The sequence below is a fragment of the Amphiura filiformis genome, chromosome 3, assembly GCF_039555335.1.
Source record: "Amphiura filiformis chromosome 3, Afil_fr2py, whole genome shotgun sequence".
NCBI lineage: Eukaryota > Metazoa > Echinodermata > Ophiuroidea > Amphilepidida > Amphiuridae > Amphiura > Amphiura filiformis.
The window spans coordinates 60,043,207-60,055,600 of NC_092630.1; the positions used below are offsets into that span (position 1 = coordinate 60,043,207).

Genomic DNA, 12,394 nt, shown 5'->3' on the forward strand with positions numbered 1-12,394 from the left:
AAGTGGGCAAAAACTGGGTGTGTATTTACAAATTTGGGTGTGTAAAACACTCCCTACACGGCTGGCTGCCTAAGCCCTTGATGCTAGGTATGATCATCAAATTTCCAAGTAGCCTTTTTAGTACTTTTTTGGTCCTGGTGACAACCCTGCAAGTAGGATATTTCACATTGAAATTGTTTTGTTTAGAAAGGTGATTATTTAACTTGAAAAATGAAGGGTCAACCATATCTGTAGGAAAAAAATTAGCAAAGTTATGGGGGCGAGATGGCCGAGAGGGCGAGATGGCCGAGTGGTTAAGGCGTTGCGCTGCCGGCCGGGAGTTACGATCGACGAGGGTTCGAGCCTTGGGCTTGCCTTAGGTGAAAATTCTCTTCCCTCCCAAAAAGTTCCTATATGGTCAGGAATCCTTCAATTCAGTTCAGAAATTTAATCTCAGAATTTAATTGAAGAATTTCTTCTCGCCCCCATACACCGCTTATCACGTGCAGATATAGGTAGTGTATGTGCTTCGTCCGTGGTTCGGAAGTCACGTAAAGCCGTTGGTCCCGTGTACAGGAGGGCTCTCGATCATCCCTGTGCACGTAAAAGTGTCAGAGCTATTCGGAAAGAGTAGGGGATCACCACCGGTTCTGGTATCTGTACCCCCTTCCCCTAGGTTCCAGGGCAGTAGTAGTTGTCTGTACAGTGATAGTAATAGATTTGTTGTGTTTGTGAAATGGTGATATAGATTATACATGTAAAAATCGAAAATTCGAAAAATTACACTGCCGTTGCAGTGACGCGTGAATTGTCGAAATACACTGCCGTTGCAGTGGTGCGCCTGAAAAAAATAGGCGGGATTTCCTTGAATTATTATTATATTATTATTATTATGGACAAATGTATTTTTCCGAATTCTGTGACCATCATTGATGGTACCTTACAATGAATTACTGTACAAAAAAGCAAGTAGGGCCTACCCATTATATGCAACATTTTTCAGCACAGCAATCAATTTTACAGAAAAGAGATTTTATTTGAAAAAATCTTACTATCACTGTATGATAACTTCTGTATCAAGGTGTACCAATTGACACTTTTTGACTTTCAACCTGAAGTTTCTGGTGTCCAAATTTCAAATTTCCTACACAGTTATTAAGCTATTTCCTTGAAGGAGGGCCTCTATTATCTATACGCATCTGGGGCACATGATACGTGATTATAGCCTTCCTTGTGTGTAGCCTTCTTCACTCTGTACGAAGGCTACAGCATCAATGTATTGAAAAATGCAGGGTCCATCGATCATGTCAGTAAATGAATATTTTGTTTTGGGACTGATTATTCGGATTACCACCCGGCATGCAAGTATTCCTGCATTAAATACATCAGAATTATTACCATTGCAAGATGGCTTAAATAAAGCTAGTTCACCACGTAAAAGCTCGTAAACTTGTATGGCTCAAAATTCGGACCGCTCGCCATTAAGTTTACTGTCATTGCGTATTTTGAAATTGTTGACGTTTTAATGATCCCCGATTTCCGGTCGATTATTTTAGCTGTGTCACGTCACGTGCATGACGCTGGTGGTAACCAGCCTAGCCTAACTTCAGTAAAAACAAGAAATGTCTTTAAAAAAGACAATGCCTCCAAGATACCAGTGGGCACCTTTTGTTATTAGTTAAGGAGACACTTATAATGCTAGCTTTAAGGTAACGCTATTGGATATAGATTTTTGCCTGATTGAAATATGTGAGCCCATTCTCTCCTGATTACAAGACTGAAAATTTTATTTTAATCGGATATTCGGTTACCAAAATATGGCCTGTCAAAATGGCACGTAACCAAGAAGTTGGCAACAACTTCCTTAGTAAAATGTTCAGATCGGCTACAAAATAAAATAAAAAACCCATGGATGCCTTTGGCAAATTTCCATTTGCATAATTAATTAGGGCCCTAATCAACTTTTCTAATAAGTGGCCCTAATTAATTATGCAAATTGAAATTTGCCAAAACGCAACCGTAATTTTGTAGTATAGTGTGTGTTCTACCCATGTACCATGCCTCAGTGCCATATCTCTTTTAATTGTATCTGATTATCTGAAATCTTTACTTTGCATAATTCATGCATGTAATTAGAAAATCATCTGGCAACTGGACTTGTCAAAAATCTAGAAAATAAAAAGAAAGTTGTTGCCAATTTTTTGTTTTGGTTTCGCGCCATTTTGACAGGCCATAGGCCTATCTCAAGAACCGAATGTAATCTACAGGGCATAAGCTTTAACATACTATAGTATTATTTAAATAGAAAGAAAATCTAAATTTGTGCATTAGCCAATAGGGCCACGGTCACCTAAAGCCATCTTGCAATCTTGCAGATAATTCTGATGTATGAAATAAGACCTTCAAACTTTCAGATATGAAGAGTTCCAGATGCAGGCAGCCGTTTCTGTTTTTTAAATATAGGCCTAAGTTGTATCAAGAGTCATTTCTTGTGGATTTTTTGACTGAAAATTACGATTGTAAGTTGTAACGTTTCAGAGTAACAAATTTTCGTATCAGATTCTTTTATGCTTGTTTATTATATTTTGTATTCAGGACTAAAATAATATTAATATTATTATATTTAGGGGGGTCTTTTCATAGGCCATTACTTTTTTTGTATGTGTAATTGAATAAAAAATCAAAAACATTATTGTTTTGTTTTCTTTCCTTCATTTGTGCTTTGTTTTGCATCGAAAGGGCCAATATCAACACCTTGTTTGTAAGAAGTATTGTGTGGGGAAAGATGATTCTTGCATTTTATTTTTATCTTAACAAACAAAAGGCAAATTTCTCAGTCATAGTCTTGAAACGGTCATGGGTATGCATGCAAAAATATTGCAACAGTGCTCAGTAGAATGTAAAAAACTGACATACATACCACCAACATGACCAACCACGCATGGGAATTGGGGAAGCAAATACTTTAAAACTAATTATTCCGAATTATATCAACGCAATAAAATTGCAATACTTTAGTACATGTATTTGAACAGCAATGAAGCCGGCCATAGGCGCGGCTAGGCGTATCATACCATACATTGCAGTTCAAATGCAACATCATCATGATCATGACATGCCGTGTGTACGTTGAACACGGCACAGCACATACATCTCGTATGCAGAGAAATCAAATAGCTAGCCGGTCTTTTCAATCCCATCATTTCAACCTATTATTATGATGTAGACACGCATGCACGATGATTGCGGCCTAGTCGAGCCTAGCCTGCATGCCAGTCGGCCTGCTGACTCACCGCGTATTAAATGGCACAAAAATACCTCAAATTTTGCACAAAACAATCCATGATGTCAAATTATCACATCCAAAGTGTCGCCATGAACGTCAGCTTCAACTTCTCCAGCCAAAGTTTTTCCATTGATAATCAGATTTCATGTAATCATGAAATTAAACCTTGTTTGATGTGTATTCCCATTGTCACAGCATAACGGTTTTCCGACTTGTCTTCAACGATAAAGCTGCTGATGAGCGCTGAGGTTACAACCTAATAATTAAAGACCGAATTAAAAAGACTAGTTTGCGTCTGACGTCATGACAAAGGCGCGCCGTGATTGGTTGCTGTCCTGCAGGACGGCATACGCAAGCTAGTCTTTTTAATTCGGTCTTCAATTATACAACATATGCGCTTGAAAAAATTCTAATGCATAATTCATGAACTTGATAGACCCACACCATTGTCGCCACGTGCTAGGTGTTTCTAGAATCCCTATAGAATAAGATTAATTTTATTGCTAATTTATTGCACATGCTGAGGAAGCGTGATTACCTTTTAGAACATTCGGAAATGGCGATAGGCGAATTTATGTATGGCGCAGAGAGGTGGGGGATATATTGGGCTCACGATATTGGGCGGAAATTAGAGTACTTGTCAGAATATAAATTTGTACAATCGGCCTACATGCCGCACAATGTGCGGCATTTTAGGTGTCAATTTCAAAGCAAATCTACCTCCTGCGGAGGCAGAAAAAATACGATCGCCGATATCGATGTGATGGATGTGATGTGGGACTTGGATAGGATTACACAGAGATATTTCTTGCCAAAATTTGACCATTTGTAGGCAAGTTGGCCTTACTTTGTCTGCGTTATGTGAAAAAGGACAGTCTTAAGTAAGTATACGTGCAACGCTTTTGATGTTTTGGGAGACAGTGAGGGATCCAAAACAGCGGGTGGCGGAGCTTATTCTTGACTGTTTAATATTCATTCAATACGCTGCCTTACGGTAATAGTCTTATACGATGGACAGATAGTATCAGTTTGTGAATGAGGACATCGTATAAGTTCCTTGTACTAGGCTTAAAGCTAGCATTTCAAGTATCTCTTATGGCAAATAACAGATGGTGCCCACTGGAATCTCTTGAGGCATTGTCTTTTTTAAAGACATTTCTTGTTTTATGATGATGACATGTATGATGCAAACTCATAGGTTTTGTGCGTTTGGCAATTTGGGAGGGGTGGGGATGGGGGTTCAAAATGACCCCATAGGATTATAAAATCAAAATTTCAATTGCTCAAATACCTCTTTCAAATATATCAAATTATTTACATAAATAAACAAAAATAAATAAATAAATAAATAAATAAATAAATAAATAAATAAATAAATAAATAAATAAATAAATAAATAAATAAATAAACGAAAAAAATTGAACAAATTGTAGCGTAGTATTAAAATCATAAATATAACCATTGCTGGCAGGAGGACTCGAACCAACGATATTGACATTAGCAGTCTGATGCTCTACCATTGAGCTATGACAGGATCTAGTGATAAGTGTCGAATTTTTAGCTTATACAGTGTTTGTCAGTGTTTGTCCGCCTCGTGAAAGAAAGAAATATAAAATCTCAATTTTTAATTTAAATTTATTTGATAATTTTCTAACCTATATTTTCTTCAGAGCAGGGACAAATATTTCCCCTTTTATCTAATTTGACCGCTATATAAGAATCTACTGATGAATAACTTATGGGGTGGTACAATTCTCCCCTTTTGTAGTTTTAGGGTTTGTAAGCAGATAAAATCCCCAAATATGGTACGTTTCTGTCTTTGCTTGCCATAATATATGTTTATTATATACCCGATATGTTGGAGTTGTGTATCCCATGACATTTATAGTGTAGTTCGATAGCAGCTATGCGGCGTGTAGTGGGTTGGAGACGATCCTCTGCCAATTAAGTTTCCTTTTTTCAAAATGTCCTTTTAGGGAAATGGGGCTAGGGTGGTGAATTTGCCGCACATCTATGCACAGTTTCCACCTCGATACACCTGAGCACACATTTTCGTCCAAGAGCTTCAAATCAAACAGTGAATTGTCTCTACACAGTCCTTGGTTACACTACACGGTTGAGTACATAGCATCGTAAGAACTGTGTGAGCTTCTAGCTGGAAAATATGCCTCTGTGATTGGTTTTTGTCGAAACCTCAAGTGTTCCCTTCATCCAATCAGAATTTTTTTTATATCAAACGAAAGCTAACACTTCACCCTAAAAACACTTAATAGCACACTTATATCGTCCATACACTAGCCGCATTTTAATGAGCAATAACCCATTCACTTCTTGTGCAAAAAGTTCAATTTTCGCCTGTTTTGTCATACGGTTGTAAATTCAATGAACTATGACTTTGCTAAAGAGTGCTTACAAATTGATATGAATGACCTTAGCTGGATAGCGAGGTCATAATTGAAAAGCACTGTGTTATATGTACCACTTCCTGCAATACCGTTCTAAATTTATCCTCGAGTGTTTATAGTGTACCAATATCCATGTTGAGAAGGATATCGATTTACGATACATTCCCGATACGACTGTTGTTTAGAGTGAGGAGTTTCCGGACACTTTCTGACCGTACAGAATTTATACGCCAACGTACCGTACATCTACTCCCACAATAAACACCCCGCTATAGCTGTACCAATTCCCCAAAAGGTTTTTTTCATTTTGTAGAATGTCTAGAGTGAGAAGTCTCCTCCTTGCTGGGGTCATTGCTGCAGTAGCTTATTGGTTGTACACCCCTGTTCCGGATGATATTATAAGTCCATGGAAGTTTCGAAGTCAATACGCCGTCATGAGATTTACTCAAGACGTGGTGGTAAGTATACATCTTATTTTCTAAGCGTGTTTATAGTGTATATACTGAGTTTCGAGCACATCGTTTACAGTTGTTAGATACATGCCGCAACTAGCTTTTTTTTTATCAAATCATATGTAAGATTATTCATTGACAGACGAAAAATATCCCCCCTAACAACTGAGATCTATACCGATCTCCAACCCGGTCTCCCAAACCAAACTGCCGTTTAGTTTACAAATGATCCTAAAATTATTATATACGGCAGTTTTCGTATATTAATCGTTTTGACACCACAGAATATTACCAAGTCGTTACATTAAGGTTTCTCAAGATTTTAACATTAAGGGCTGGGGTATGAACGTTTGGACAGTATTTATTTTGGGACATCAGAGCACATCAGACATATCGAATTGCATTCTGAATACGAAGAATGTCATTCTGATATCAAATAATTTTGATTTTTGAAATTCGCAATTTAATACACATTTTATGGCAAATCATTAAAAATTGATATTTTTGATATTTAACAGTACTTGAAGTAAACTTTATAAATCTGATGATTTATACTTAAAGTGTATGTAGGTGGGATGAAAAGCCGACGATCAATTGAAAATTTTGACCTTTCGTATTGAAGATATGGATTTTTTTCCCAAAACACCAAAAAAAATTAGGTCTTTTTGGGAAAAAAATCCATATCTTCAATATGAAAGGTCAAAATTTTCAATTGACCGTCGGCTTTTCCTCCCTGCTACATACACTTTAAGAATATATCATTAGATTTATATAATTTACTTCGAGGACTGTTATATATCAAAAATTTGAAAAATATCAAATTTTTATAATTTGTCATAAAATTTGTATTATATTGTGATTTTCAAAAATGAAAATTATTTGATATCAGAAAGACATGCTTCGTATTCAGAATGCAATTCGATAGGTCCGAGGTGCTCTCATGTCCCACAAAAAATACTGTCGAAACGCAATAAACGCTCATTTTAGATCCCTTAAGGTAAAGTTAAAATGCCAATTCCGATAGAGACAGCCCGTCGCCCTTAAGGTTACACATTGCTTTCTTGCCCTGTGGGGCAATTATATATTGGAACTTTGAGTTCTTTACTAATGGAGTTCCAATATATAATAGCCCACAGGGCAAGAAAGCAATGCATAATTTAAAACAATTTTTTTCGACCCCTGATACTGTTAACTAACCTCTGTTGAGCATGGATGGGCAGGAAAAGAGATACCTACCACCGGCACTAAAATAAAATACTATTCAATCTATAGACACTACACTCTGTAGACAGCAATGCTACCAATTCACGCCGTATCACTTCATATTTGAATTTCAGCTTCCCATACTATCCATTGTCAATGGGCAATCCTACTGGGTTAATCTGCGACAAGTTATAGACAGTGCTGCGCCGGACATACCAAAAACAAGCGGCAACATAAAGATCACACAAACCGAATTTGACGGAGTGAAAGTTTTATTGTATGAACCAATCAAACGCGGACCTCATCTGTCACGTGGTCTCATTTACATACATGGTGGAGGATTTGTAATTGGTAGTACAAGTAAGGAAATCGTATTAGATTTTTTTTTATTGATTCATATTTACATTTAATCATGTTAATGTAAAAAAGCACAGCATGAAAAAAGGAAAATGTTAAGTTAGAAATGGAAAAGAACTTAGTAAAAGACAGAATACGATGAATAAAAGGAAATAAGAGAAAAAATAAGATGAAGAAAAGAAAAGAGTATGATAAGAAAGAAAGAGAAGTACAGAAAAGGGAAAACAAGAGAAGAAGTAATACAAAAAGGAAGAATAAGTATTAACAAGAAAAACTAGTGAAAAAAGAAAAGGGCCCTTTTTTACAAAAAGATAAGAAAAACGAGAAGGTATGGAGAGGGAGTCTGTTGGATTGTAAACATTCCTTTGTTTGGGGATGATAATCTTTTTGAAGACAAAAAAAATGTTTGTATCCTTCTGTTATAGAGCTGTACCATCCCCTTACTCTGCAACTAGCTGACGAACTGGATATGGTCGTTGCATCTATTGAGTGAGTATAAACGTAGATTCAGTTGTCATAAAGGAGCCAAAATAAGGATGGTAATTAGGACAATTTGGTAAATGAATACAAAGGGCAATTAGAATGAGCTCTTAAAGGGACACCCAGAGATCTGTTATAAATCCCAAACTACACTATCCCCTTTTAGAATATTAACCCCTACAATGAATAAGCTGGACACTGCGTTTCAAGAGAGACAAATCTTAATTCTCTATGCCCAGATATGAATGACATGGCAAATCCAATATAGGACACGCAATCCCAAAGATGAACGTAAACCTTTAAGTTTTCTTCATATTTTGTTCGATATTTCTGAAAAAAGATTTGGATTAAAGGTATTTCCTCGATTTATCAATCATTTCAAACAATTTGCAGATTTATTGGTCCTCCAAATGTCCCTTTAAAGACAATACAGAGAGTAATTACTTACTAATAGACTTCTTATCGCATGGAAAACAAAAATATAGAATAAAGCACTTGATGGCTCTAAAAAGAGCTGTTCATTTGTTACACATACATATCAAAGAATTGGTGCAAGAAAGCACTATCTGCAAACGCTGCCCGATATATATTTGACAATTTCTGCATTCCACATTGTACACATTGTAAAATATGACACCTGGCAGCTAGTGGCATTGAGGTCTTCTTGGACTAGCCCCTCATTTTGTTACAAATACATAAGGGATATGTTCCCCCCAGACTGTTCCTCATCTCAGTACTAATAATGTAGTATTCTTTACCGCTTCTTGGACAATATTCTTATCATATTCAAACCAGGGTTTGAATAAGCCACTTGCCCACTGGCAAGGAGAGTTGTTACAACTTGCCCGGGTGAAAATTATTGATAATTGAAATGGTAGTGGGCTAGTTGTGAACTAAGCGGTCAAGTTGGTTAAAGCGCCTGGGAAAAATTGGGGAAATTTTCATTTTTATGCTGATTAAATTAGTATAACATTAATAATTTTATGAGATAATAGTGGCATTTTCTGTCCAGACAGGGGATTAATTGCATCATATCCCACAATGCCTTTATTCATGCAGCGCTGACCTTCATGTACATGTGGTGGTTTATTATTATGCAAAGACTAATATAATATGTGACCTGCTACCACAAAATGAGTGTAAAATTCGCAAGTTGGTAGTTTCGAGACGTCCTGGCTGCTGCATTGTTGTTCTTTGTTTCACACGCACATGTTCAAGCCAATAGTATGTCTGTGTGCCCTCTCTGTGAATGGAGGCACAATGGGCCATGGCCAAGGACAAACTACTGGCTTGTACAGGTGCGCGGCAAACAAAGAACATCAACACAGCAGTGAGGATGTCTCGAAACTTGCGAATTCACGCTCCATTTGTGGTAGCGTGTCACATATATGGTAGAATGTTCCACTGTATGATGCAATATCATCTGGGATCTAGATATTTTTGAATGTGGAAAATTGGCCTGACACCAATGCACTCACTTCTAGCTGCATTTTTGGGGAGCCTAACAAAATAGCTCTTTGAACAAGTTATGATGCATACCAACTTGTTTCGCTTTCTTCTACATCACCAGATATCGTCTAGCACCAGAGCATACATTCCCAGCAGCCCATGACGATTGTGTGACAGTAATCAAACACTTCCTACGCCATCTGGACGAGTACGGTGTCGACCCAGCCCGTGTTGCTGTCGCGGGAGATAGCGGTGGGGGAAGATTAACTGGCGCACTGATGCACCATTTCCGCGACAACGAAAAGTCACTTCCAAAAATTAAGATTCAAGGAATGATCTATCCAAGTCTCCAAGCTCTGGATGTAAATAACCCATCTAGACAGTTATATAAGAAGAATTGGGGAAATGGTGGTTTGCTTACTGGTTACGATTCAGCTATGTTCCTATCCTTGTACCTTAATGGAAAGAAAGATGTTGACTTCATAGAAGCGATGATAAACGACCAACTTGTACCTGTGGAATTCAGAAAGAATGATGTCAGATATGCGAAATATCTTAGTCACGACTTGATTCCCGATAGCATGAGGAACAAGTCGTTTTATACCAAACCAATTTTCCCAGATCATGTTGACGAAACCCAATGGAATCGTCATAAAGATGCTCTTTTAGATGCGAGATACGCACCACTTGTACAGCATGACTTAAAGAATCTTCCACAAGCTTATATAATGACGTGTGAACATGATACGTTGCGTGACGATGGTGTCATGTATTACAAGCGTCTACAGCAAGCTGGGGTAGAGACTAAATGGGTGAATTATCAAGCTGGATATCATGGAATGATTAATCCAATTGGTAATTACCCAGTTGCCAAAATTGCTGTCAAAGACTTCATTGATTACCTAAGGAAAGAACTCTGAGTGATATATTATATTTATGATCTTTAGTCTTGCCATGGAAACTTTCTTCTATTTGAATTCTCATACAAGCTTAAAACTAAAGGGCAGATCTATTGCAAAAACAAGTTTATCTTCATTCGAAGAGAATAATTATTACATTACAAGTTGACACCCGTTGCAATTTTGTATTCGTATTTTCGAACATTTTCGAACAAAAGGCCATTGAAATTGTTCATTTGCATAATAAATACAATATCGATATAAATCACGCTCAAATTCTAAAATTGCACGGTAAAACTGGTCTAAAATATTTTTGATTGTTTAGTCCAAATATTTCTCAAAAACTTGAGATTCGAAGAGAATAATTATTACATTACAAGTTGACACCCGTTGCAATTTTTTATTCGTATTTTCGAACAAAAGGCCATTGAAATTGTTCATTTGCATAATAAATACAATATCGATATAAATCACGCTCAAATTCTAAAATTGCACGGTAAAACTGGTCTAAAATATTTTTGATTGTTTAGTCCAAATATTTCTCAAAAACTTGATATACATATGAATAGTAATATCACAATAATATTTACTAATATATAAAAAAAGAAGCGGCTGATTTTATCCATATGTTTAAAAACCATTAAATTTGTAACACTTGATTAGACTTTGTTTCTGAGGACAACAACAGTATACGTTCTGTGCATTGAGAGCGTTTACAGGTCCCTATTCTCAAAGCAGGCACGTCTCATTTCATGACGTCAACTTTTTTCTAGGTCAAATCTGTCTCGTTCGAAGGAACTCACCGCTTAAGTTAGTTTTTGCGGAATATAATTTTAAACGTCTTTTTTTTCTCAAAAAAGGAGTCATTTTCATTGTCTTCATAATATTAGCTTGCCAATGATATGATGTTGTCCGAGCAATTAATATGACCTTTAAAGAAGATCTGTATAGCAATAACTATAAAGTGTAATTCAAATTTTTGTGTAATGCAAGAAATTGCTAAAAATGGTGAAAAGGGGTCAATTTTGGCAGAAATTGCCAACATCGTGCACTTAAAACGTGGCCATAGGTCAAAATGAAATCGGCAAGGATTGAACCCCAGTCCTCGGGAATTTTACCACTGCGCCACCATGCTGCATACGATCTGTTAAAAAAAACGACACTTTTTAGCAGCTATAATTTCATTAATTTTTTAGATTTCATCAAATGCCAATCGTCAAGATGTTTGTACACCGGAATGACTAAGCTTGATTTACAGAAGGCGTTTGACACCGTCAATCATGTCATCCTTGAGAAACTTAAAGCAACGGGGGGAGGGGAAGTATCAGTGGAGGGGCTTAGATCATATTTGTCTGATTGTAAACAAGTAGTTTGCATCGGTAATGCTGTTTTTGAACCATTAGAAATGTTAGACGTCACATGCGATATGCGGGGTTCGCCAGAGTAGCCTTTTAGGGCCACTGTTGTTCCTGTATTATATTAATAAGTAGCATTAGTGAATGTAACCTTCTCCTGTATGCTAATGACAGCGGAGTTTTTCCATGTTTTCCATAAATAAAGTGATATTATGGTTGAAACACTTGGCTATGTTCTTGGCTACTGCAACAGGTGGTCAGTTGACAACAAATTCCCTCTGTGGAAGATTCAGGATCTTTCTCAGAGTGTGTATGGAAATCAAATGGAGCTGTCTAATGTGCTAATTCCATTTGAAACTATTCATACTCCCCCTGTGGAACCTATTTCCAAAATCTTCCACGGGGTAGTGTTGATTTTTAAATGGAATAGCCCATTGACAGGATTATTATAGCTGTTTAACGATGAGCAATCTGATAAAGGAATGCGTTGCTATAACATCACATGTAAGAATAGAGTTCTATTGTTGTC

General features: G+C 36.8%; 1 protein-coding gene across 1 annotated transcript; it reads left to right on the top strand.

The window, feature by feature from the left end:
- The first annotated feature begins 5,727 nt into the window (after window positions 1-5,727).
- LOC140148855 (neutral cholesterol ester hydrolase 1-like) lies at window positions 5,728-12,087 on the top strand. Its single transcript, XM_072170941.1, has 4 exons — window positions 5,728-6,128; window positions 7,460-7,685; window positions 8,108-8,171; window positions 9,733-12,087. The coding sequence occupies exons 1-4, from the start codon at window positions 5,985-5,987 to the stop codon at window positions 10,529-10,531; spliced, it is 1,233 nt and encodes a 410-aa protein (XP_072027042.1). The 5' UTR covers window positions 5,728-5,984; the 3' UTR covers window positions 10,532-12,087.
- The last annotated feature ends 307 nt before the right edge of the window (window positions 12,088-12,394 follow it).

Coding starts and splice junctions, on each gene's coding strand:
- LOC140148855 (XM_072170941.1), top strand. CDS start 5,985: ATGTCTAGAGTGAGAAGTCTCCTCCTTGCTGGGGTCATTGCTGCAGTA. Junction 7,686..8,107: donor ATTTGTAATTGGTAGTACAA/GTAAGGAAATCG, acceptor CTTCTGTTATAG/AGCTGTACCATCCCCTTACT. Junction 8,172..9,732: donor ATGGTCGTTGCATCTATTGA/GTGAGTATAAAC, acceptor CTACATCACCAG/ATATCGTCTAGCACCAGAGC.